The sequence below is a fragment of the Lissotriton helveticus genome, chromosome 9 (assembly GCF_964261635.1).
Source record: "Lissotriton helveticus chromosome 9, aLisHel1.1, whole genome shotgun sequence".
Lineage (NCBI taxonomy): Eukaryota > Metazoa > Chordata > Amphibia > Caudata > Salamandridae > Lissotriton > Lissotriton helveticus.
In genome coordinates this window covers 138,815,612-138,842,455 of record NC_136070.1, presented here as the reverse complement: position 1 = coordinate 138,842,455, position 26,844 = coordinate 138,815,612, and the positions used below count along the sequence as shown (strand labels likewise).

Below are 26,844 nucleotides of genomic sequence, written 5' to 3'. Positions count from 1 at the left end.
CGGCCATTGGGGGCAGATGTATATGTTTGGTATAATCAAGGTTAGTAGTTTTCTCCTCATAAGGTGGGGGAACGTTTGGCACCCTACATCAGCGAAGATACTCTTGGTGGTAATGTGCTTGGTGTCAAATGACGAGGAGATACATGGGCGGATCTGTGGGACCGTGGGTCTGTTAGGAAGGATGCTACTTCTTTGAGGAGCTAACTTAGAAACCACGGTAGCGGGTAAGGGCTGTGGTTGGCTCAATCCTGCCGGATTCTTGTTAGGTTGAGTCGGTGCACTAAATGAGGTCTCTATATCCCTTAACCTATCCCCTAGGGAGTTGATTCTTTCAGTCAAAGGGGATATTAGGGAGGTGACCAGACGTTCAATGAGGTCCAGAAGAGCTGCCTGGTAGGCGGGTGCAAAGGATTCAATATTATCGCGGGCCTGGGAAGCTGTAGGAGGGGTGCTGACAGACAGTAAAGAACTTGTGCAAGGCTTAAGCATTTTGGCTTACCTCCCCATGTTGTTATCCCCGGGGCGCTTACTTGTGACCATAGGAGTTTTAGGGTTCCCTAGTTGTTTAGTGTTTACATTTACCAACGGGGATAAGAGTGGGGCAGCCAGAGTGTTATCATTTGCGTTCAATAAAGAGTTAGACAGCAAATGTATGGGAAGTATTGGGCTGGATAGGACTTGGGGTGAGTCTGCTCTAGTTTCAACTGGTGCATATCGGATGTGACATAGGGCATTCAAGTCCTCCAACCAGGACAAACTTGATGCTGTGTCGACTAGCTGCGCCTCGGGATGTGTGAACGCTACGCTATTTGAGGGCAAACGAGTTTCTAAATCTTCCAAGTCATGAATAACGGGTAATAATGCCCTGTCTATCCTATCTACATAGCAGTCTAACCTCCCCCTACTAGAGTCACTTGGGAGAGTACTGGGTTTGGGAGCCCCCTTAAGAGACATGGCGACGGTGCAGCAAACAGAGTCCCGCAAAAAGTCAAATAGAAGTCCTGGTGTCTCTGCAGTACATGCAGAGATGTCGGTCAGAGTCTCACTATACCTTGTTCAGTAGGAGCCAAGGGGGGTGGCCCGTCCCGTCCTTCTCGGGCCTCTGAGGGCCCGCCCTTTGCCTGGGCTTCGCCCGGCTCCGCCCGCGCACGTCCCGCGATGCGGAAAAGGGCGATGGCTATATACACAAAGGGGGAGGAGCGGGATGTCAGGAGCTGCCCCCTCAGGCTTCTGGGCTCTGTAGTCTTCTCCTGCGCGGATGCGCTGCCCCGGTTGCCGGCACACAACACCGGCGATGCGTCTCCCGCGAAGCGGGAGGCGCGAGAGGTATTTAACTTCCTGGTGGGAGGCCGGGATGTCAGGAGCTGCCCCCTCAGGCTTCTGGGCTCTGTAGTCTTCTCCTGCGCGGATGCGCTGCCCCGGTTGCCGGCACACAACACCGGCGATGCGTCTCCCACGAAGCGGGAGGCGCGAGAGGTATTTAACTTCCTGGTGGGAGGGCGGGATGTCAGGAGCTGCCCCCTCAGGCTTCTGGGCTCTGTAGTCTTCTCCTGCGCGGATGCGCTGCCCCGGTTGCCGGCACACAACACCGGCGATGCGTCTCCCGCGAAGCGGGAGGCGCAAGAGGTATTTAACTTCATGGTGGGAGGGCGGGATGTCAGGAGCTGCCCCCTCAGGCTTCTGGGCTCTGTAGTCTTCTCCTGCGCGGATGCGCTGCCCCGGTTGCCGGCACACAACACCAGCGATGCGTCTCCCGCGAAGCGAGAGGCGCGAGAGGTATTTAACTTCCTGGTGGGAGGGCGGGATGTCAGGAGCTGCCCCCTCAGGCTTCTGGGCTCTGTAGTCTTCTCCTCCGCGGAAGCGCTGCCCCGGTTGCCGGCACACAACACTGGCGATGCGTCTCCCGCAAAGCGGGAGGCGCGAGAGGTATTTAACTTCCTGGTGGGAGGGCGGGATGTCAGGAGCTGCCCCCTCAGGCTTCTGGGCTCTGTAGTCTTCTCCTGCGCGGATGCGCTGCCCTGGTTGCCGGCACACAACACTGGCGATGCGTCTTTGGGATTCATCATCCCAAATGCAAAAATCGCTGTTAAAGAATTCGCATTTTTGCGAGGAATAGCATTTAAGGAATCTCTATTTGAGATTCCTTAAATGCAATTCAAGAAACATTTAAAAATTGCGATTTCGCAATTTTGGGCCGCTATTTACCACGAAGTCAAACCTCGTGGTAAATAGCAGAAACTTAGAAAAATGCACTTAAGTGCATTTTTCTAAGTGGTTTGTTACACACACACAAGTCCTTGGGACATGTGTGTGTGTAACACCAGCGTCCAATATCATTTCAGGGGTGCAACAAGGTGTCCTTTGGACACCCCTGCAGCCTTGAAATTGCAAAATCAAAATGTGAATCGCTAATAGCGATTCGCACATTGATATGTCTTCCAATTCATTCCTATGGGCCTTTAGGCCCATAGGGATGAATGGGGAGTTATTCCTTATTTGTGATTAGCAATTAACTAATCGCAAATAAGGAAGCTGTAGGACTCGCAAAAAAAACCTGACATTTGTACATGAATCCCCTTTTGCGAGTCTGTAATAGCGATTCCTTAATAATCGCTAGTTTGTTAGGAAACTCTTAATGGGCGGCTATTATAGCTTTCTGGTGTTTCTGTGAGATATTCAGATGCTGAAGAATAACTTATTTTTTTAGAGTACTATATACTTTTCTGCTGGCCAGCTAGGGCTTACCATTTACTTTCCAGGCTCCACAACGCCATGTGCCTCGTTGCAAATCGCTGATAATGTCCTTTCCTTTATTCTTTCTTTCTGGTGGTCATTCCCTCTGCTCAAAATTGTTTTTTGTTGTTGTTAGGAGACCCATAGCAAATGTTTTTAGGCACATTATCTTGTTTCCTTGTTCTTCATTTTTGCTAAGGTTATGTTAATCTAAAGCATGATATTCCTTGCCATATTTCTTTACAAAGCCCACTTCTCCAGACAATGAATTAGTTGCATTGTGTGGATGTTCAGTGGCTTCTGTCAATTTATTTAGTAGGATCGGATTCCCTTTGGTGATCTAAGAATCCTTTTGTGGCCGTTACCTTAGTGGCAAATGTGTCAAGTGTCCACCAAATCTCTTCGTAGGTGAATCTGGCTAACCATTGCCAGTGTATATACTCTGGATCAGAGCTGTTTTCCAAAGGTGATGCATGGAAAGCATACTTAAGCATTACTGCATCTCATGCAAAAGATCAAGAAGTTTTCCTCTTAAAAATATGCATGGTGAAAACTTTGGTAACCCCCATACATTTTTCTATCAGTACCATCTTCAGGGATGGAAATCAACAGCAACAGACCCGTGTAATAGAAATATGGATTCTGTAGCAAATAATTCAACCTTACTTTTTCTACAATATTTCACGCATAGAGTTTCAGGCATTCCTGTTTTGAAACAGCTGATTCTCTGCTATGGGAAATCCGCAGGCAGCAAGTACTGTGAAGAAGATGAGTTAATTGAATAGACTACAACAGAGATGCCAGTGCACATCCCTTCTTGTTGCTATTATCCAATTGGCAACCAGCCACGACAGTTCAATATTTTCACTCTCCTCCTTGTCCTCAAACAAACAAGTACAATGTTCATTAATGTTCAATTTCCATTTATTATTGATTTCTTTCTTTTGCCACACCGTCACAGCCGACGCGCGTTTCGCCCTCCGCGGGCTTTTTCAAGGCTGTAATTTACATACAAAAGAAGATGTCACCAAAACCGTACAAGTTATTATGCATCAATAATATAATATGTTTTATATTATTGATGCATAATAACTTGTAGATTGTTGTCTGTATAGGCTTATTAACTGGCTGAAGAAAAGGCACACGTTATGATATGTAAATATGATGAGGGCACATTAGGAATATATTTATTGACATTTTGGACAAATAGATAACGTCAATGTGAAGGTGGCTTTTAACATATTGAACGGTTTTGGTGACATCTTCTTTTGTATGTAAATTACAGCCTTGAAAAAGCCCGCGGAGGGCGAAACGCGCGTCGGCTGTGACGGTGTGGCAAAAGAAAGAAATCAATAATAAATGGAAATTGAACATTAATGAACATTGTACTTGTTTGTTTGAGGACAAAGAGGAGAGTGAAAATATTGAACTGTCGTGGCTGGTTGCCAATTGGATAATAGCAACAAGAAGGGATGTGCACTGGTATCTCTGTTGTAATTTGTTTATGATACTCTGTCTCACCTGGAGTGAGCAGGATATCGTGGATTGGTGCTACAAGGTGGATGAGCACGATACCGGACGAACACTCCCACAAAGTGTATTTAACTCATACCATATGAAATCTTGACAAGGGAAATATGATGTTAGGATGTGCTGATCAAACAAAGCAAATCCACCATTCTTCGTTGTTGATATAGTTAATTGAATAGACAATGACAATTTACCAGTGATTTCAGTTACAATGAATTCTAGCTTGTTTGCCACAATAGCTCCTCCCTCTCCTTCAAGGAGGCTGGCTGCATCTCCAAGTCACACTCTGGAGGTGTCTTACTTTAGGTCACTCTCATAGGCTGGCCTCAGGGTAAGAGCTAGAAGAGGAAAGGACATTTTATTTGATACTGGAGGGATAGAGGGGAAGTTACTGGGGCGCGATCTTAAAAGTGCGTGCATATCTCAGAATGTAAGTACTCTGATGAGAAAGAGATGGAGATTCCCAGAAAGGAAGTGAGCTAGTATTGTATGCACAACTTTAGGTTTGCATTGGCCTTTTGAGGCCATTAAATAGTTTATCTGGTTTTTTTTACCCAGCCCTGTATTCACAATACATGTGTTTGTCTCTTCTCATTGTTCCATTTGAACTAATTTTCTGTGTAGGAGAATCACACTACACTCTCAGACCAGCAGAAGGCGCTGAATGTGGGTCAGAATCCTCTGCCCCTCTATCTGGCAATGAACGTGAAAGATGTGGAAAAAAGCACCGTGGAATTTAAAGGTACAGTCAGAAAACTGGATTGAGTACTTTTAGCAAGGCTTACAGGTGTTTAGAAATGATGGATCATCTATGATGAAGTGCTCATGTACAACTGGATTACTACCAAATTGTAGTCCAGTTTTCCCTAGGGGCATGATGATGTTTAATAAAAAAAATGAAATTGTTATAATGTTCAATGTTATGAACTGCAAACAAATGTGGGATTCTTGCCAAAAGAAGGAAATGTGAGAACCATAAAGAAATCAAGGGGGGGGGGGGGGTTATGGTTAAAACAGTTGGGGGCTATCTCATATATCTTTCTTTGGAAACCTGAGAAACTTAGAAAAGGTGAACCTTTTCAGTAAACTGAAATATTCCCGGCACTAGTGAAAATACCCTGTTTATATATCAGTCAAATTGGAGAACCTATGAAGAGAAGATACATTTTCTATTTTTATTTCCAAGGTTTTGTTTCAAATGTTTCAGACAATTTAATGCAATATCTGAAACCCAATTGAGTCACCGAGACAATGAGGCATGGAAGGCAGAATAATTTACAATATAGAAAAGGCATCAAATTAGGAAATTAATTCACACGATATTATTGTGAGCACAAAGTCTTTGCATTTTTGACATCAATACATGTTTCCTCCTTCTCTCCTAAATTCATATGGAGCTTTTATCAGGACAGTTAGCTTTCTGAAGATGACAGCAGTAGACACAAAGAACCATCTTCTAAAATTCAATAGGAACATAGAATTCATAGCATCATCAACATGATAGCTTTCTCACAGCATTATTTAAATCATTCAAACAATTAATTATGCATAATGTTACTCAGCATTTTTTTTTATTTTCACGAACAATGCTTCACTGGTTCATTCTTTTGATAACATTTTAAATTGAAATATAATGTTTGAGTTCCTGAGTTTAGCATGTATATTAGTCACTACAGACACCATAGTTATGCTTAGAAAACACAGCATGTATCTTAACTGAGGCTGAGCTAGTTTGTGAATAGCCAGTATGAAGGAGAACCAGAGCTGGGCCAATGGCTTGAGTGCAACTATTTATGCTTCTAAAACTAATATGGAAGAGAAAGTGTTAGTTGTCCCTCTTTCCCATATGCCAGATAGTTTGACATTATCCCATTGTTGGTGAATTTGCTAACTGCCTGTACTTTTATGGTAATGCAAAGCTGCCTAAAATAAATTACAGTAGAATAAGAAAATGAAGAAGAGGTTAACAGATTCTAGAGGCACCTCCATGTTTGGTCTAGTTCAGATAATTGTGAATAGGGTATAAGATGTCGTATATTGGAGATGCTCCTGTCACCTTCTAGTTTCTACAGTTGAAGGCTCTGCCAGTAGTTGCCCGTGTGTGTGGGAAAGGGAAGTGGTAATTGGGATTTTTGGATTGGGATTTGTCCACAGCTCCTCATTGCCATCTTTGTTTGCAGAATGGTGTGAATTCTCTCCGTACGAAGTGGGCCTCATAAAGTATGGAGCCTTCATCCGCCCAGAACATTTCGACAGTGAATTCTTCATGGGAAGATTGATGAAGAAACTCAAAGAATCCAGAATATGCTTCCTTCAAGGTGAGAATTGTACTGACGACAGTACACAAATCTAATTCCATTTCCACTGGTCTTATTAACAACATTTACACTTTGTTCCCTCTGGTGAACTGATGAATATATAACTAAATTGAAAGGGAAGCCAAAAAGATATCACATTATGTGTATGAATTTAAAAATGAGACCATTCTTGATACTATGCCTAACCAAGGTGTTTAGAAGATATATTTGATGCAATTTTCGATTCTGTCACCCTCTGATAATGAAGAACGCTTGCGATCTGCCACTCTTATGATATATTTAAGCATGCCACAGCTGAAAAATAAACTGGCTATCACAGTTAGAAGGTAGAGGGGTGTGAATTCGGACTGAAAGGATTAAAAGGGGTATCTTGCCATGAAGGGAATGTTTCTTTAAAAAAGGTGGCAAATCAACATTTCCAAACAATATATAATAGTCTAAGCCAGGGGTTTCCAATGTTGGATAACTAGGGTTGGAATTATGTTAGATTACAGGAGGGTAACCACATGAAACATATTTATAAATATTCATTGATAATGCCAATAAGACTGACTTGAAAGAATTGTTGTATAGTAATCTGAAGCATTGCAAGTAGATGGTATGGGAATGGATATATTTTTGTGTGGAAGCAAAAAACTGTAGAAGAATATTGATGTAGATTAAAAGGTCAGGTGCAAAACAGTAGAAGAATATTGATATAGATTAAAAGGTCAGGTGGCAGTTGCACTGCCAAGCCAGACCTAAACATCCACGTAGGTTAATGACTGTCCTCCTTTAATAGCATACAGTTTCATGTGTTAACCCCTCAAAGTTCAAGCTCAGGCAGCTTGATATATAAACAAAATTACCACAGCTGTGTGGAGGGCAAGTGCTTTTGTGGCAGAACACAACTTTTGGCTCAATCAAATCTTGTACTCCTGGCTCCCACCATCGAAGTGGAGCCAAAGCCCCTCTCCTGGTGATTCTCACACAATTGACTGGTGAAAGCTGCGCTGTCAAGCCGGACCATAAAAATGTATCTAAATGGATGTTTTTGTTTATTTTAGCCAGGTCTGGATTTTTGAGACCTGCTGTGTTGGCAGAAATATGTCAGAACTAAACATATTTGTGTTTCTTCAATTGCAGGGATCTGGAGCAATGTCTTTTCCATAAATTTGTTGGATGCCTGGTTTAATGCAATGAGCTCTGAAAGCTTCTGGGAGGAGTGGATTAAAGAGCCACTCTCTGTGATTGGTAAGACCATAACACAACAGCTGTTTTCATGCAAATGTGGAAACGAATTTAAAAAGGCAATTTAATTGGTAGCAATAGCTATGCCTGTACACATACTCTGTTTGCATGCATGGCAAATACCCTTCCTACATTTGGGCTACAAAGTGACAGTTCTAGCAAGCACATACATATAGAATCATAATGAGTCATGGAATGTAGAAGGTGGTCAAAACATATCAAAGTATTTGTCACTGGAGTTTAGAAGGGAGTCAATAACATACTTTACTGACCCAGGAACTAAATGTTCATATCTATGAGTTAAACCAAAGGGGATGATGGACAGAGTGTTGAACATTGCAAGCACTCACCCCCAGTCAACTGATCTGGGTTTAATCCATCATCATTCTTTAGCTCACTCTGCCACCCCAGTTCAGACATGGCCATTTGCATATCAGTCTGACCCTGTGCCTCATGGGAACAGTCCAGCCCAAACAGCCAAGCCATATCTTCCTTGGACCGAAAGCAAGCATCCTGGGACCGGTTTCAGGTTCATAACCCCCATCCGCCAGGCTATCTTGAATCTAGTGGCAAAGTGAGCAAGGGACCCACGTCTGGGCATACCCTGCCAGCTTAGGGCAAACTTAGAAAAACCAAGGAACCAAGGAACCAAGGACCCAGGAACTAAATGTTCATATCTGTGAGTTAAACCAAAGGGGATGATTGACGAAGTGTTGAACATTGCAAGCAGTCACCCCCAATCAACTGATCTGGGTTTGGTTGTCCCTTCCTTTAAGAAAAAACGTATGGGGGGCAACTGTTTTGACCACCTTGCAGCCATTCTTTGGAATTCTCTCCCCCTGCCTATTAGGCAGAGCCCTGATCTTCTTACTTTTAGACATCTCTTCTAAAGACTTGGCTTTTTAAACAGGCTTATTGTTAGAGTATTAATTGTGTTATGTTTCTCTCCGACAGCGCCATGAAGCCTATGGGCGTACGTGCGCTTAATAAATGAATTTTAACATAACATAACATAACATCCACTGGATTCAAGCTAGCCTGGCTGATGACGGCTGGTTAGCCAGAAACCGGTCCCAGGATGCTTGTTTCCGGTCCAGGGAAGACATGTCTTGGCAGTTCGGGCTGGACTGTTCCCATGAGGCACAGGGTCAGACTGATTTACATATGGCCATGTCTGAACTGGGGTGACGGAGTGAGCTAAAGAATGATGATGGATTAAACCCAGATCAGTTGACTGGGGGTGAGTGCTTGCAATGTTCCACACTCCATCCATCATCCCCTTTGATCTTGCAATATCTGTGAGTTACCTGTAATCTTTTTTTGGAATCTTAACAGAAATTGCTCAGTATTTCAACCTGTTGAGACCATTACATTAGGTCAAATTATATTTTCATAATTTGTTGTTACTGCTTCCAGCCCTACAAAACTGCTGTATTGAGTAGCAAAGAGAATATTTAGTTCACATTTGGAGTGAAATTGGACTTGAAAACCCCCCACACTGACCTAGAGAAAAGGGAGGAATTAATGCCTAACATAAAACAATTCATGTATTTGGACTGCTAGTACCTCCTTGTACCATAGTACGCAGCTGAGCAGGGCATACTTTACTCACAGCTGTTATGACTGGCAGTCAGCCCTTACCAAAAGACTCAATTGTACACAGCATTTATCAACAACTTTTGTCCATCCCCGTGCCCCCAAAACTGCTGTGCACAGTTGTTGCACGGTGTGGCCTTAAGACTAGGGCTGGGCGTAGTTTGCGAAGTAGCGCTTCGCGAAGCTACGCGAAGTGCACTTCTCACTACGTGAGCTACTCGTAGCACTACGCGAACTGCGTAGTAGCATGTTCGCACTGTGCAAGATGCCGTTTTCAATGATTGCACAGTGCTGACAAGCATCCGGCACTGTGCAATCATTGAAAATGGCATCTTGCACAGTGCAAGCTGTAGTTTTCTGCCGCTCGAGGAGATTTTTCCTCGAGCTGCAGCTTTCTCAACGCAGACTGGTGGTTTCTCATCGCAAGCGGTCGCGAGCATACGCTACCACTCGCAATGAGAAAACAGACCTCCACGCGTTGAAAATCTCGCAGGGAGGTTTATTTTTCACGCTTGCGATCGGCAACTTGATGTTGCTGATCACGAACAAGGAAAAAGTCTCGCCAGGATGTCATTTTGCTTGCTCGCGGTTGCCAACTTGACGTTGAGGACCGCAAGCAAGCAAAAAATGACCGCTGCACTATGCTACGCTACGCGTGTTCGCACTGTGCTACGTGCAGCTCGCGTAGTGCGAAGTTGCGCAAACTTCACAAACTACGCAAGCGTAGCGTAGTGCTTCGCCCAGGCCTACTTAAGACATGCACCGCATTTGGCCTCCAGGTACTCTGTCTTTGGCCATATGCATTGAGGTCTGGTTATAAGCAGAGGGCCTTCTGAACCTGAAACCGGTCCCAGGATGCTTGTTTCCGGTCCAGGGAAGACATGTCTTGGCAGTTCGGGCTGGACTGTTCCCATGAGGCACAGGGTCAGACTGATTTACATATGGCCATGTCTGAACTGGGGTGACGGAGTGAGCTAAAGAATGATGATGGATTAAACCCAGATCAGTTGACTGGGGGTGAGTGCTTGCAATGTTCCACACTCCATCCATCATCCCCTTTGATCTTGCAATATCTGTGAGTTACCTGTAATCTTTTTTTGGAATCTTAACAGAGATTGCTCAGTATTTCAACCTGTTGAGACCATTACATTAGGTCAAATTATATTTTCATAATTTGTTGTTACTGCTTCCAGCCCTACAAAACTGCTGTATTGAGTAGCAAAGAGAATATTTAGTTCACATTTGGAGTGAAATTGGACTTGAAAACCCCCCACACTGACCTAGAGAAAAGGGAGGAATTAATGCCTAACATAAAACAATTCATGTATTTGGACTGCTAGTACCTCCTTGTACCATAGTACTCAGCTGAGCAGGGCATACTTTACTCACAGCTGTTATGACTGGCAGTCAGCCCTTACCAAAAGACTCAATTGTACACAGCCTTTATCAACAACTTTTGTCCATCCCCGTGCCCCCAAAACTGCTGTGCACAGTTGTTGCACGGTGTGGCCTTAAGACTAGGGCTGGGCGTAGTTTGCGAAGTAGCGCTTCGCGAAGCTACGCGAAGTGCACTTCGCACTACGCGAGCTACGCATAGCACTACGCGAACTGCGTAGTAGTATGTTCGCACTGTGCAAGATGCCGTTTTCAATGATTGCACAGTGCTGACAAGCATCCGGCACTGTGCAATCATTGAAAATGGCATCTTGCACAGTGCGAGCTGTAGTTTTCTGCCGCTCGAGATTTTTCCTCGAGCTGCAGCTTTCTCAATGCAGACTGGTGGTTTCTCATCGCGAGTGGTCGCGAGCATACGCTACCACTCGCAATGAGAAAACAGACCTCCACGCGTTGAAAATCTCGCAGGGAGGTTTATTTTTCACGCTTGCGATCGGCAACTTGATGTTGCTGATCACGAACGAGGAAAAAGTCTCGCCAGGATGTCATTTTGCTTGCTCGCGGTTGCCAACTTGACGTTGCGGACCGCAAGCAAGCAAAAAATGACCGCTGCACTATGCTACGCTACGCGTGTTCGCACTGTGCTACGTGCAGCTCGCGTAGTGCGAAGTTGCGCAAACTTCACAAACTACGCGAGCGTAGCGTAGTGCTTCGCCCAGGCCTACTTAAGACATGCACCGCATTTGGCCTCCATGTATACTGTCTTTGGCCATATGCATTGAGGTCTGGTTATAAGCAGAGGGCCTTCTGCACAGAGACACGGGGCGCCAGGTGGCCCTTGAGCCTACAATGCACAGACTGCTCTGATTGGAGGGTGTAGCATTCAGCCACATTCTGCAACCAGCCCACATGTCCCCGATTCTACTGTTCACAGCCTTGATTCATGTACAAACACTGGCCAAGGTCTTTAGATGCAAATACCTTTGAGACGGGTAAGAGTTTGTATGTACTATTACATTTTCTGATTTCTTTATGTTTTGTTCAGCTTGAGAAAGGATCTCGAAACTATTTTTGGTTCTAAAATCCTCTCTGTCAATTATAGATATTTTATTGGGAACAAAGGACACTTCTACCCTTCTTTGATGTCCCAGATTCACTTGTCTAACTGCCTACATCATAAATTGTCAGCAAAAGCTACATTTTCAGTTGGCCTCAGCCTGTCACATCGCTATCGAACTGAATACATGATGGGAAAACCAGCTGCCTCGGCCGATCTGGCTTGCTGTCCAACTCCAAATCAATTCTTGAATTGAATGGCCGCAAACATTTTGAATCCTTGATGTCAAAGTGTACATAAGACCAACCATTAGAAGCCCATAGCACATCCTTTTGTAAAGCAAATATCTAAAATCTACTGAAAGATTTAATCCATACCATGCCGCCAGCAGCTTTTGGTATAGGTGTGTTTGGGGAAAAAATTCCCCAGGCATGTAGAAAGCTACTTTTAAATGACAAGTAACGTTATTCCAACGTGACAGATCCGCAAAAGATTTGAAATGAAGAGTCTGAGAAGGTCGCGTGAAGATTTTGCAATATTTATTGGTGATTAGTCAAATGCTGATAAAGTTAGTAGCAAATCAAAAAAATATATTTCCCAAGGAAGTCACAATTAACCAGGACTAGAGAGAGTGCCATCCTGACTTACCTAGGGCAAACGTTAAATTGTTTTGAAAAGAAAACCAAATGTCACTTATACTGTTGAGGCATGCCTAAACAGCCACACCCAAGTCCATGGGCAATTCTCTGTGAATGAACTGGTCGGGAATCTTTGCATAGGCTTTTCCTCTTCTCCCACTTCTACCAAACATGGTGAGGAAACCGAGGCAAACATCCATCACTGTCATCCTGGTGGCTCCCACGTGGGACAGACAACTATGGTTCTCAACGATTCTGGAGATGTCCATTGCCCCGCATGAGAAGCTCCACAACAGACCAGACCTTCTCACAGAGAACAAAGGCATAGCCAGACACCTGGACCTGAGGCAGCTAAACCTATTGATCTGGCTCCTGAGGTCCTAGATTTTGGTCACTTTAACTAGCCTCAGGGGTGTATGGACATGCTAAAGGAAGCCTATAGGGCCACCACGCGCACCTGCTATGCTAAGTGGAATAGGTTTGTCCACTACTGTACCTTGAAACGCATAAAGCCTCTTACACCTATTTCACATTACATCATTATTTATCTCTTGCATTTGCAAAAGTCAGAGCTAGGCTGTACCTTTATTGGACTTCACTTAGCTGAGTTCACTACATATATTCAGAACAGGGAACATCTCTCACTCTTCAAGATCCCTGTCTTTAAAGCTTTTATGGAGAGCCTAAATCATGTCATCCCACCCAGGGTGCCACCTGCTCAATTTTGGAACCTCAACATTGTCCTCACCAAACTCATAGGTCCTCCCTTCTAACCATTACACCCTTGCCCTTTAAAGTTCTTCTTCTAGAAGGTCACCTTCCTAGAAGCCATAATGTCCCTTAGGTTTATTAGTGAGCTATAGGCCCTTACTGTGCAAGAACCTTTTTTATAGGTGGACAATGATAGGGTTGTCCATAGAACGAATTCCAAACTCCTACCTAATTTGGTCTCTCCTTTTCACCATAACCACACAATTAAACTACTGGTCTTCTTTCCCCAACCTGACTCAGTCGCAGAGAAAGAACTTCATGCACTTGACGTGAAGCTTGCTCTTATGTATTACATAGGACCAAGTCCTTCTATTAAGCACAACAACTTTTTGTTACCTTTGCACAGCCTCATAAAGGTCATTCTATTTCAAAGTCAGGGATAGCCAGGTGGATTGTCAAATGCATCTAAACCTGCTATGTTAAAGCCAAGAGGACCCTACCTGTCCTCCCAAGACCTCGCTGCACCCGCAAACAGGGTGCCACTATGGCCTTCTTTGGCAACATACCTATAGCCGACATCTGTGCCAGTCTTTGTTACAGATATCTTCGACTCCACAATTATTTTCATAACCTGCATGACCACTATACTATCCTTCTCACTACGCCATACCAACTGTTAACCACTGTGCAGAAAACAATCTATAACATTGGTGTATGCGTTCACTACTAAAGGAGTCACTGACACCTTGTGACTCTAAAGACTTCTTTGAAGAACAAGTTGCAACCGTCTGAACTTAACACTAAATGGCAGGAGTATGCAGAGCATGTGACTCTACAGAGCTGCATGCGACGAACAGATGCTTACAGGGCGATCACTTACAGAATATTGGTAACCAAAATATCATGTGGACAGAATATTGTCAAAAATATCAAGAACCAAATTATTGAGAAGTTAAGTGAAAATAGGTAAGTATAGATTTATTATTCTCAACTCCACCTCTAGTTACCTTGAAGATATATCTAAATTGGAGTTATCTATAGTAAAACGTTGCTTACCTATAGAAACTTAACTTCACAATATTGTTGTCCCCGATATTTTTGACATGATGTTCTTTTTCCCGATATTTTGTCTAAATACCTTACAAGGTCAGTAGCATAGTCTGTATTGGTGTAAACTAGAGATCTGCAGTCCCTAATGACATTAGGAAAGTTGAACTTTTTTCTATTAAGTCATAAAGAGTGAATGTAAACTAGGAGAACATGAAGGCAACACACATTCCAAACAACCTGTTGAAATATATAACTATGCATATGCATTCTTATTTTTTCCATGCTGTAGATGATGAAGATCAACTACTGAAAAAGAAACGTGCCAATCTTAGGACCCAAGTGCTCTCATCATCTGGGGTACTGGCGGATACCCTTAAAGGCGTATTAACGAACCGCCCGCTAGCCGGAGAACACCACAACTTCTTGAATGGCTTCCAGATACACGAAACCTACCATGAGAACAAAGCTTTCAGTGCATGGAAAGGTAATACTTTGAGACTCACAAGAGCTTTTATCTGGACTGATGTCTTGGCAGAGCCTGTGCTGCATTTTGTGCCATAAGAATCCAGCAGACAAAATCTTGAGACCTATCTGTAGCACCCTTATCACTCATGCTAAAAAATTAGTTTCATTTCCTTGAAGGCCTTCTCTGGTCATATGGCTTCTCCTTTGATGTTATTGCTTCGATGATTCCGTTTTTGTGGTGGCCCTAAGAACCTCTACATCTCACCTCTTGTCCTTATGATCCCAGCTTCCTTTCTCTCCCCTCATAGGTGATGGTAATGCCAATGTTGGATAATCTTTATCACATACCCCACCTTTCCCTCCCCCAGTGGGCTAGTATTATAGGCATCATCATATCTATGTCCCTGTCTTTCTATCTTCTCTGGAAATGTTTCCCATCACCAGTACATGCTAGTAATGCTGTTGTCAATGGATCTAGAATTTTCACTAGCACCTTTGGCACTGTGATACTGACTGCCTCAAGAACGCATTGCACTTTCACTGCATTACATAGTTGACTCCAACAGACCGTTTTCGAATTTGTTCTGTTTGACTTGCCTTTGAACCTCAAAGCACCTCGACTACCCCTCTTCTGCACTAGTTGTTATACATTTGCCAATCTGTCAGAAAGGGAATTTCATCCATCAAATCAACTTTATCCTTCCATCTCCATTAGCTTTTACTTTCCTCGTTTTCAAATATTTTCAGATGTTTTGTTCTTCTATTTTGTACTATTGTATTGTATCCCCCTTACCTTATTTGTTGAAGATAGTGAAAATACCTGAATGGATCATTTAAACCAAATGAACAGAATACTACAGCTACTGGTCCCTTCTAAATGTCCTTTAGATGACTCTGGGATCATGGATTTACGTACACAAAGATTCACAAAATTATTTAGAATGGCGTGCCATAATAATATAATGCAAGTGGTGTTATGGCAAATAGAAAACACTATAATTTTCAGGAGGCTAAGCCTGATGACCAGTGTTAAGAATAAACATTCGAGATTACAGAGTATGAGATACTGCTTGATTTATGGCTGCCCATAGCCAGTACTTACCCTTGTGATAAATTACTGTTGCTCTTCAGCTAGGCCCAGCACATTATCTGGCTTTGTGGTGGCAATTTGTCCCTTCTTTGGATACTGAGGGTTGGGCATGGTATCTTTATTAACAGGAGCAGTCGTCACGTTGGTCCCTCAATTTATTAGATACCATTTTCTGTTGCACGGCATACCGGAGAAGAACATTTCTGATAGAGGTATAAGAATGTAATCACCTTTTCATTCAGCAGTTAGTTGGCCGTGTATTTGTTAGTTACCAGTTATGATACTCGATGTGATGTGAGTCAGAGCGAGTAAATCAAACTAATCAGTAATTCCCATGCTGTTATGATTATGATAGTAAGTGGCTTGAATTATTGCCATTAGCTTTCTTTCAAAATAATAATGCTAAACATGCTAGTACACAGATGTCATAGCTTTTATTGCATATTATGAATGTTCCCTTTGTGCATACCTGTTTCATGTGCAGTCACAAGTACATCAGAAGAGCATGGCTTCATAAGAGCAGTTTCAACAAGGGTCTGGGAACCTAAACAAGCATTTAACAGTGGCTAAAGTTCAGCTATATAAATATGTAGCTTAGTAGGGAAGAAAATATCTATATCTTTAATAGGATAGTCGGGTGTGTTTGTCCACAGATAAATGGATTTCTGGAACTTCTCAAAGGTATAAAGCATTTTGTTTCCTTACACCAGTTTGAGAAGTTCAGGAAATGTTTGACAGCCTTCTGGAAACTTTAGTCAGGTTTTTATGTAAAGAAGGATATGAAGGGGCAAATGATGGAGGATTCTGGTTGACTTGGCAAGCAGAACAGGTGGTTTATTAAATGCAGAGAATACTGGCTTCGAAAACAGAACATGTAAACTTGATACAATAGTGTGCACTTCACATCCAATGCCAAACTCTTCTCGCTATATCCTACTTTTAAAAACAAAAATGTTTTTATTGAGTTTTCAACTTATATCAACTAGTTTCTATACACATATGTGATAGCATTAAACAGTGGCATCCATTTTGAAACATTCAGTGCGACAACGTTGATACAGCATTGATTAAGGGAGCAGACATTACGACACATCGGAAGACGGTACCTGTTTATACCCTGTGACTATAATTGTGTGCGTATATGCGTGTTCTCCCTGGTTCCATGGTTCAGGATATATGTCAGTGCTATGACATACTGCTGTCCTATGGCTCATGATGTGGGGTGGCGGGCGGGCGGACAAATTACGTTATTTGGACAACTTAAGACATAACAGGTTTGGTGTACCCACTATATCCTACTTTTATTGTTCCTAAAGTCAGAGTGCAGGGGATCTGTAAATGGAGAATATTTTAATTGTCTGAACTGGAGATGAAATGTTTGCATTGACTGCAATATATATTGGAGGAATTAAAAAAGTGGAGACTATGTAATAAAATATTTATTTTATTACAGTTTTTTATTATGTCCCTGCAAAGCTATTCTTACCAAGTCTTTCCCTAGCGAGCACACATGTGGCATGGTGTACATGGTCTGCTAGACTGTGTCCTGTTTGAAGATGACCACCTCAACAACAGTTCCTGATTGTGCTAGAGATGTCTGCTGTGCTGGTGGACATCTCAAAATGGAGGTGGAGACTTCACTCTTTCGCATATAATGACTATTGCCACAGCTCACTTTTGCTTGGTACACTCTGCAAAGAGGCCAAGGATTGGATGAACATGTATTCCAAAACCGTTTGTTAGCTACTGACAGGGACTGGGAGAAATCCACACTGGGGTCAGTCGGTATTCTCAGGACTCAACTGTGACCCCTTAAATTCACTCTCCTAGAACCTGAGCTCACACTGATACACAGAGGTGACTCTTTTCTCAGTGCATACTGTACATGAGCAATAGGCTGCATGAAAAAACTACAGAAACACATCATCGTCAAAAAGCAAATATTCCTATGCAATGCAAGAGTAAGTAAACATTGAAATGTAAATAGGAACAACATTGCTGTTCCTAGGCTAAGCAGTCCACTCTCCAGTGGCTGCTTTGGCTGTCTGTGGCGGGGCACAATGGAGGGGAGCACATTTACAGATGGGGCACCAGCCCCACCAAACCCCCCCCCCACAGTGACATCATTAAAATGTTGAGGCAAAGGTTGTTGCAAAAGTAATTGCTGCGAGACTGGCAGGTGTAATTTAATCCATAATACACCCAGACTAATGTGGGTTCATGCCTCGATGCTGCACCAGGCGCAGGGTCCAGAGACTGTTCATCCTAGCCTCGTCAGACCAATTTCAGGGGCTCTTTGCACTCCTTATGGTGGTCTTTGAAAAACAGTTTTCGATTCGGTGGGCTATTTGTCCAGTTCTGAAAAAAGAACAAATTGTGGTCCAGTTTTCTGAAAGGCACACATCCTTTAAATACTAACCCAATAGCAAGGGTCTGAATGGGTGGCCATATAATTCAGACACCTGCCCTTTCCAGAGGGGTACCCAGCAGGGATGCCCACTTTTCTCGCTACTCTTTGTTATCACTATTGAATACTCCACCCAGTGGCTCAGAATAGATGCTCTGAGAAGAGGTTTGATTGGATGCGTGGAGTGACTGACAGGGTATCTCTCTATGCAGATTATCCAATGAAATACGTCTAAACCCCGCAGGACAACATAAGGTACCTCTTAGTATACATCACCAGAGAGGAAACGAGCTTGGGAGAGTATTATCAGACCAAATTAACATACTGCTGGGGGACCTTTCCTTCTGGTCTCCTCTCCTGTTGTTCCTGATGGGGACGGCCGTCATTGTCAAGATGGTCTGCCTGTGATGCATACTCCATCAACTGCGGAAATATCCATTCAGGAATCCTAGGATTTTTTTTTACTCACAATAATCCCATGATTAGAAACTTCAAAGGAATGGAGGCACACCTAGATCAGTGATGGCAAAATGTTGCAAATCTCAGTCGACAAAAGCCTCAGGGCTCCAGACATTCAAGTGTATTATTGTGTAGCTCACTTAGTTGTGATAACGGGTGGCTCCATGACATGACATGCAATCAGAGTCCACGTATGCAGCGGAGACATGGGCCATTGGGGACACAAACCCCCTGCACCTCGTATATGGACGAAGGATAGGTACGTGACTCCTACATGGCACAGAAAGAGTCAAAAGGCTACGTGGGGAATGGCTACAAAGTTAGGGATGTTATAAGAGACTAATAAAATAAAGTCTATTGAAGATAGGCAATATACCGCGTAAAGTCAGCGCCCTCCGCGGCTTCCAAAGCTGGGATAATACAGGAATCACTAAATTGTGAGATGTTGTCTCTGGTGCCTAAATATGCTTGTTCATTGGCTTCCATGAAAATTATAGTATGCAGAAACACCGATTCTATAAATATCTGTAATTAAGACATGCCCCACGTACACATATATAAGATGTAACTGAATTCTCCCCCTCGGATGCCAAGCTCCTGATTGGAGATATGGGGCGTAGGAAGATAACCACTCTTTATCAATCACTAGTCATCCACGTCTTGGACACCTTTGACTCACTTAAATGGTTATGGAAACAGGATGCTGCGGACCTTGATGATGTGGAATGGCAAGAGGTAGCACATGCTGTAGTCATCCAACCCAAATGCATCCATAGCCTATACATCATACAAAACTATGAACGTTTGGTAGGCCTTAATCCCCTCAGGGCACGAGCTTCATGAAGGCGCCCAGAGACTTCCTTTCCACCACATGGTCCTAGCCTCCAATCATAATGGCAGGCAGTACAATTAGGCTACTCCATATACCCTTTGACCTAGATTTTAGCTGGTATAAATTGCCACTATTACACCTTGGCCTGATAGTTGCCAAGCATGATATCACCAAAGTGTGGAGAAAAAAATTACCAACTTTAGATGGGCATGAACCATTCTATGACACTAGAAATTCTAATATATAGAGCTCGAGGTTGTCCAAACAGACATACTAAAGTATGGGGTGAAGGAATGGAATACAGGAGCATTATACAAAACCCTTGGCAGATAGAGAATTGAATTGTATTAACACGAATAAGCCACTGGACCCGTCGCAGAGCTGTAAATGAGTGGTGCATAAGACACCTCTATGAATTGGTGTTAACATGATGCATTTAAAAAAATAGATGTTGCTGTATTGTTCTATATTGAGTTACACTTAGAAAAAATGAAATACATATGTATGATAAAAAAAAGAAAAAGAAAATCTTCAACCATTTTAAGAAATCAAAACACAAATCCCAACGACCAGACAAGAGTGACAAAAATCTGACTGGCAATGTGAATGTAGGTATTAATGGACAGAGGGCGGTCCATAGGACACACTTTCACAGTAGGCACAGTTGGAACTTTTCCGTCTGGTGCAATCTGTGTGGGCAGAGAAAACCAGGTGGAAAGCAGATGCTGCAAAAACACAATGACAAAGAATTGCCGTAAGGCCATTCATCTTTACTTCCGCGCCTTATACGATCATTGGGCCATCATCTGTCTACCACTACATTAAGCTTCACATTCTGCTGCCTCCTTCATTTGAAATCACTTGACCATAAGGCAGGAGTGGATTTAAAAAAAAATAAGGATTTATAATGGATGTGTGTGTGAAGAAGTTAATTGAATAAGTGGGAGAATCAATTCAGAAGTGGAGAGGAGAAGGTTGGTACATGCTGTTAGTGTGCCAAGAGTGTGTAAGCCAGTATCAAACTACAGAGGGTGGAGTAAGAATAGTGAGACAGTGGATGCCACCATACAGCTGGTCTGACGCAAAAGAAAAACAGAAAGACTCAAGATGAGGATTGAGTTAATGACCACTTTTCCAGCATATTATTGTCTTCTACTGTCCAACTATGACATAGCTTATAACAATGAGTGAGTAGGAATGGAATGCTGAGCAACTCACTTTGTATCTGGCCCCTTACAGGATAGAAATAAAAGTCTCTTGAAAATAATTCCCTCACATTTTCCTTCCAGACACAGAGCTGGACTTACTTCCGGACCAATTGACCCCATCAGCAGATAAGCTGTGTCTGGTGGACAGTGCTTACTACATCAATGCCAGCTTCCCCCCTCTGTTGAGAGACGAGAGGAAGGTGGACATCATCCTTGCGTTTGACTATGGATTAGGAGACAAATTCAAGGTGAGTTAGAGATATTGTAATGAGCAATACAAAAATCAGTCTACTCAAAGCACTGGAACTAGCACAAGAGAGGGAAGATAAGAGATTCATTTTATTTTTCTGTGGAACTCCTAATTGCAGCCGTCATCTGTAGAAAAAGAGAGGGTTCCAATGGGCAGCCACTTTCACAGACAACTTTTGTATATCTTGGTCCGACAGTAAGAGGTGCCACCGCAAACCCATAGCAGATCAACAAAAGAGAGTACTGGCGAGGTGGTGGCACCGCAGTTGAAAATCAGCTTACCGAACCAGTTCCTTGGCCAGGGACAGAGATGGCTCACAAAATAAGTGAAAACTTTCAATCAACAAGTTATCGGGGCTAAATATATCTGCAGAGGCCGTATGACGTATCAGCAGTCTTTGGTACTCTGGATCCGGGCTGGATTGACCACACAGAACACTATGACATCCCCTGTCGCTGCTTTAACCGCTGATGGACAGGGCCTGGGATCCTATACCTAGCTGCTTAAGACACCCTGCACCAGAGAATAATTCTAGTATGTTCTTTTCCAGACCACTAAGTAATATTAAACTGCTATTATTTAGAACTGCCTGTAAATCCCCTGGGAAAATTGGCCCATGTTTGCTTCGTTCCGTTCAGTTCAGTTCAATGCAAAGTTTTTTTGGACTACATAGTACTTAAACATTTAAAATCTCCATAAATAAACTATAACATGTTTGCTTTGTGCAATGTGTTTCTGGTGGAAGTAGATTTCCAGGACTGCTTTTAATGCCTACTTCAGCCTATGTGGACGTGGAAGGTATCACATGCATACCTTTAACTAGGTTTTTATGGGACTATGGACGATGTAACCTTATGGGCTCAAGTTTAAGCTCAACCTGTTTTCACTGTATCACTATTTTAATTATATGGCTAACATTGATCATATCACTTTGGCAATTGCACATCCTGTTTGTCCCTGTTATTGCTGGTTTCATTTTCCACAGGGAGAGTTAATACACTACGAGGCAGATTTACGTTGCCTGACGCATCTCTGCAAATCGGCAGAGATGCGCCAGGAAAGATACGGCACACAAGTTCATCCTTGCGCCACCCATGATGCGCCGCATTTACAATGCGGCGCACCATGGCGCAGGAATGAACAGATGCGTGTCGCATCTTGGGCGTAAAGTTGGCGCAGTGCTGAAGTTGTGTTGCGTGCGGCACGCAACTCCAGCACTTTTCCAACTTGCCCTATCTTTTACGTGGTGCGTCAAGCCTTACGCCTGCTTCATGCAGGCGCAGGGTTTTGACGCATCAGCGTTGGGAAAGTGACTCAGTGAAATCTTGTAGATTTCACGGAGTCACTTTTCAGGGGCGTTCCTGCGACGGAACGCCTACATGAACCCTGACGCAGGTTTCATGTGGCGCAGGGCCTTACACCGTGACGCATCTCCATAGATGCGTCACGTTGTAAATGCCTCGTAGGGATGGGCCATGTTTACGCCGCCTTGCGTGACGCAACAGCGGCGTAAACGTGGCACAAGGGGCTTGTAAATCTGCCCCAATATGCTTGGGCCTGATTGAGGGAAGGGCAGGGGCAACGCTTCCATTGGTGCAGCAGGTGCAGTGGCACCAGGGCCCTCCTGACGCCACTGGAGAAGGGTGATAGCAATCCTCTGTATGTTGGGGGAAGCATTCACTACCGAGTCAGTCACTACTTTGAAAAGTCCTGCCATTCATCTGGCATGACTTGTCAAAGATAGTGTACATCAGACTAAAGGAGTAGAAAAGTAATCAGTTACTTTATTTTTTTACTAATGAATGAATTCAGAGACAGGAAAATGTTTTTACTCTTCAGATTACAGAGAGTTTGATGTCTTACATTTTTTGTTGCCCATTGACAAATCTAGAATATTGGTCCATTTCCACCAATTCGATAGCCAAGCAGCAGAATTTGCTAAACCGTTCATGCAGGGTACCATAGGATGGGGTTGAAGGAATACAAGGAGGCTATGCGGGCGGAGGGTCGTTGGGGGGGGTGGGGTCAACTAGTGGGACAAAGTTATTCATTTATGCAATGAATCACTTTAAGATGAAAACAAATAGGTCAGGATCAGGGTTTTGGTATATTTTACTCACTAGTGCATCAATGGAAGGCTTGAGAAAATGTGCTGAAGAGCTCACCATATACTCTGATGCTGGCAGCTTGCAAGGTTGAACTCATTTCTAATACCATACTGTCTTTGTTGAACCAGTCAGTGCAGCAGACTTGCGATTACTGCACAAAGCAGGGACTCAGCTTCCCTAAAGTTGCTGTGCCGGAGGAAGACAAAGCGGATCCAAAGGAGTGCTACGTATATCACTGCGCGGAAGTTCCAGATGCTCCTATTGTGGTTCACTTCCCCCTGGTGAATGACACCTTCAAGAAGTACAAGAGCCCTGGTAAGTAAACTTTCAATATAATCCCCAAAGCATGTTTATGGTGGATCACAGCCAACATTTCTATATTCTACTTTCTCTTACGCCGGGGTTATGAATGCTATTGTCGATGTACGTTCATGTCTCATATATCATAACCATCTCAATATATGTCTTTGCAATTGTATTTATGTTTGTAATTATTTACTGACCATCAGGAAAAGAAAAACTGTGTGGACGACATATCAAACTGTTCTCTAATGTCCGTGCACTGATTGCTGGGCAAGGGCTGATGGGTGATGTCCTTTGAGGAATGGACAGAAAAGCTAGGAAGGTGGTAGACAATCAGTTGGGGAGAGGACGGTTCAGCGAAAGGACGATTCACCTAATCTTAAGAAGGCTTGTGATGTTCCTTCAGGACTTAGGGGCATATGCACAAGGAAATGTCAGAGCGCGGAGTTATGCCCAATTTGGCAGTGCCTTGCTCTGACATGTCCAAAACACAGGGATGTGCCAAATTTACAGCAATACGGCACACCACTGTGTTTTCCCTAGCACTGGTGCTAACATTAGCTGCTAGTGCCAACGCAGGCACCCTTGTGCCATGGTGCAAGGGAGCCTGCATTGCGGGAAATGATTCCTTATGTGTTGGAAGGTGTCCCTTCCTGCACATAAACAAACATAATGGCGATTTGGTACTTCTATGCATGCTGCAGAATGCTTTGTAAATATGAAGAAGGGCATAGCACCACCAACATTACTAAAAGTGATGTTCTTGTGGTGCTATCCCCTTGTAAATATACCACTAAGCCTCCTTCTAAACACTAACCAACTGGAATAAAAGGGGGATATTTACAAGGGGCGATCCCCACCAGAACGTCTGTTTTAGCAATGGTATGGAGGTGCTATGCCCTTCACCATATTTATAAAGTGGTGTTCAGTCACTTTTTGTGGCTTCACACCGCCTTGTAAATAAAGCCCCTTTACATGCATCACTTAACATGAAAGGGGTCTAAAATGGGTGTTGCTGTGGGTGTTCCAAATAAAAGCAGTCAGATAAACAAAGACTAAAAAGTTATTTATAACAGCATTAGTAGAAGGTTGGATCTGATAAAGCTGCAAATGTGCCCTGTGCTCATATTGAATGTGTTCTGCTATCACATCAGGCTCTAAACAGATAGACAACAATAAAGTAATTATAAAGTTAAAAATACACTAGCACAATAGGGAACTACCTTGTGTGTGAATGTGCCATTTGTGACAGAGCAAAATGTAGTCTCTCATAGTGAAGCTAAACAGTGGCTTAAGTAGTCTCACTCATTGCCCCAATGCTGTATGCTGTACTGGGCGACAGCAAAATGTGAGTGACACACCAACAGACCAATGGGTGAAGAGAGGTGGCTGAAAGGCCCTTTAAGTATATTTTATGCTTACATTTTGAATAGACCACAGGATGAGGAGAGGTGGCTGAAAGGCCCTTTAACTAAGTATATAAAACACTGGCACTGAAGGGAACTACCTTGTGCGTGAATGTGCTCCTTGTGACAGAGCAGTCACTTATAGTGAAGTTAACCAGTGGCTCAAGTAGGCTGACGCATTGCCCCTTGCTGTATGCTATAGTGGGCAAAAGTAAAATGTGAGTGACACACCAACAGACCAATGGATGAAGAGAGGTGGCTGAAAGTTTTGTTACGTATGTTTTATGCTTACATTTTGTAAAATCATAAGGTGTTGGCTAACGCCAGACTTAAAAATGATCTTTGGGATGGCACTGCTTCAATTCATTAGCCTAAACTCATTAGCCTAGCACTTGGGTAGGTTAATGTAGGAGAGTGCACAGAAACATGGGGCTAGAGTGGGGGTCCTCCTTACAGGGTTAGTTTCAATAAAGGAGAAGCTAAGCATATTCTGCATATACAAGACCAAGAAAGAGGTGAAAAGCAATAAAACATTTTCTTTTTTTTCTGACATAGGAGTGGAGCGCACACCAACAGAAATGGAAGACGGTGATGTGCATCTGAGTGAAAAGGGGTCGCCTTACGGCATACTGAATATGACTTACGATGAGCGTGCCTTTAACCAGCTGTTGGACCTGGCTGAATACAATGTTATGAACAACAGAGATGTGCTCATGCAAGTCATCCGAACAGTCATGGAGAAGAAAACAAGCTGTAGGACATGACCTCAGATTTGTTCCTGGAACCGACATGGACATCTTTGAAGTTGGGGATGAACTTATGAAAAACAGAGATATTCAGGGACCGCAGGTCACAGCTGATACATCCAAAGTGGCACATTTACAATGGATATCTTAACATTTCTAATCTGAAAATTAATGTACATTCTAGAGATTGTTGTTTGCAAAACTCCCACCTCTGTTGAATTTGGGAAATCTTAAGAGACTCAGGCCCAGGGTGGCTTTCTGAATTGCACTGCGTGAAAGACTGATAAATCTGCCCCTTAATTTGGGAGCTGTACCAGTTAAATGTGCCAGATCGTCTGCTGCTGTTTACATTAACAAATTGTTGCAAAACTGTAGACAGCAATAACCCATAGGATTAATAGAGTATGTAGGGTGTGGTTGTATGAACTCTTGGAGATTTCACCAAAATACAGGGAGAAAATTAAATGTATGGATATTTAGAGGGAGTGTGGGATGAGGTATTTATGGTACTCCCAAAAAAGTTGATTAACATAAACAGAGGACCACATGTATAAGACCAAATTGTGAAAATGCGACAAAGGAGTTTGAAAGATGAAAGAAAAGCGGCTGAAAATTGTGCAAAACACACACCTGCACCACTCACACTTGTGAACAGTTAAAAAATGCTGATTTTATTTCCAACCTTACGTATTTATTTATTTTCTATATATTATGGAATACCACATGACATTTATGAAGAGTAGGCAGTAATGTATTTATGTGTACAAAGTAATAAATAGATTTTAATACATGCAGCCTGTTTCAATGGTAGAATGGTAGTAGAGTGTACTGAAGAGCAAAAGTGGTATTGAGAATAACACGGAGCATAATCGCTGTTGGATGAGATGTGGAGCCATTACTGTCTGTATCCAATCTTGTAACCAGTAGGTTTCACAGAGTCTTAATCTACCATCTAAAGGGGATCCCAGCTGGTGACCTGCTAGTTAAACACAAATCTATGGAGCTGACTCTCAACCTAATGAGCCTAGAACCTGTGAGCTACAGGGTTACATCACAGGGTTCGTTGTATCCTATGCCAGGCTTGCACAGCTTAACAAGTTGAATTTGTTCTCTTTGCACTCTGGTACTTGCAGTCATACAGCTATAAAGGTAAAAGAACATGAAAACTACCAGAAAGAAAGGAATAAAGGAGGACAGAGGGAGCCACTCATGCCTGGCATGGGAATAATTGAGTCCACAGATCTGTGCACCTGAGGCCTCATTTATGAGAAATGACGCATCGCTGCATGAAAGCAGCGATGCGTGACTTCTC

At 43.1% G+C, this 26,844-nt stretch overlaps 1 protein-coding gene across 2 annotated transcripts in view; it reads left to right on the top strand.

The window, feature by feature from the left end:
* Nucleotides 1-25,699, top strand: part of LOC144781029 (cytosolic phospholipase A2 epsilon-like) — a 162,345-nt gene extending 136,646 nt beyond the window's left edge. For both annotated transcript variants that reach the window (XM_078659646.1, XM_078659645.1), the window contains 7 exons: nt 4,888-5,005; nt 6,444-6,581; nt 7,707-7,814; nt 14,548-14,742; nt 20,801-20,967; nt 23,206-23,392; nt 25,342-25,699. In XM_078659646.1, the coding sequence (XP_078515772.1) occupies nt 4,888-5,005; nt 6,444-6,581; nt 7,707-7,814; nt 14,548-14,742; nt 20,801-20,967; nt 23,206-23,392; nt 25,342-25,550 (1,122 nt within the window). In that variant the 3' untranslated portion in view covers nt 25,551-25,699. The remainder of the gene's footprint in view (nt 1-4,887; nt 5,006-6,443; nt 6,582-7,706; nt 7,815-14,547; nt 14,743-20,800; nt 20,968-23,205; nt 23,393-25,341) is intronic.
* The last annotated feature ends 1,145 nt before the right edge of the window (nt 25,700-26,844 follow it).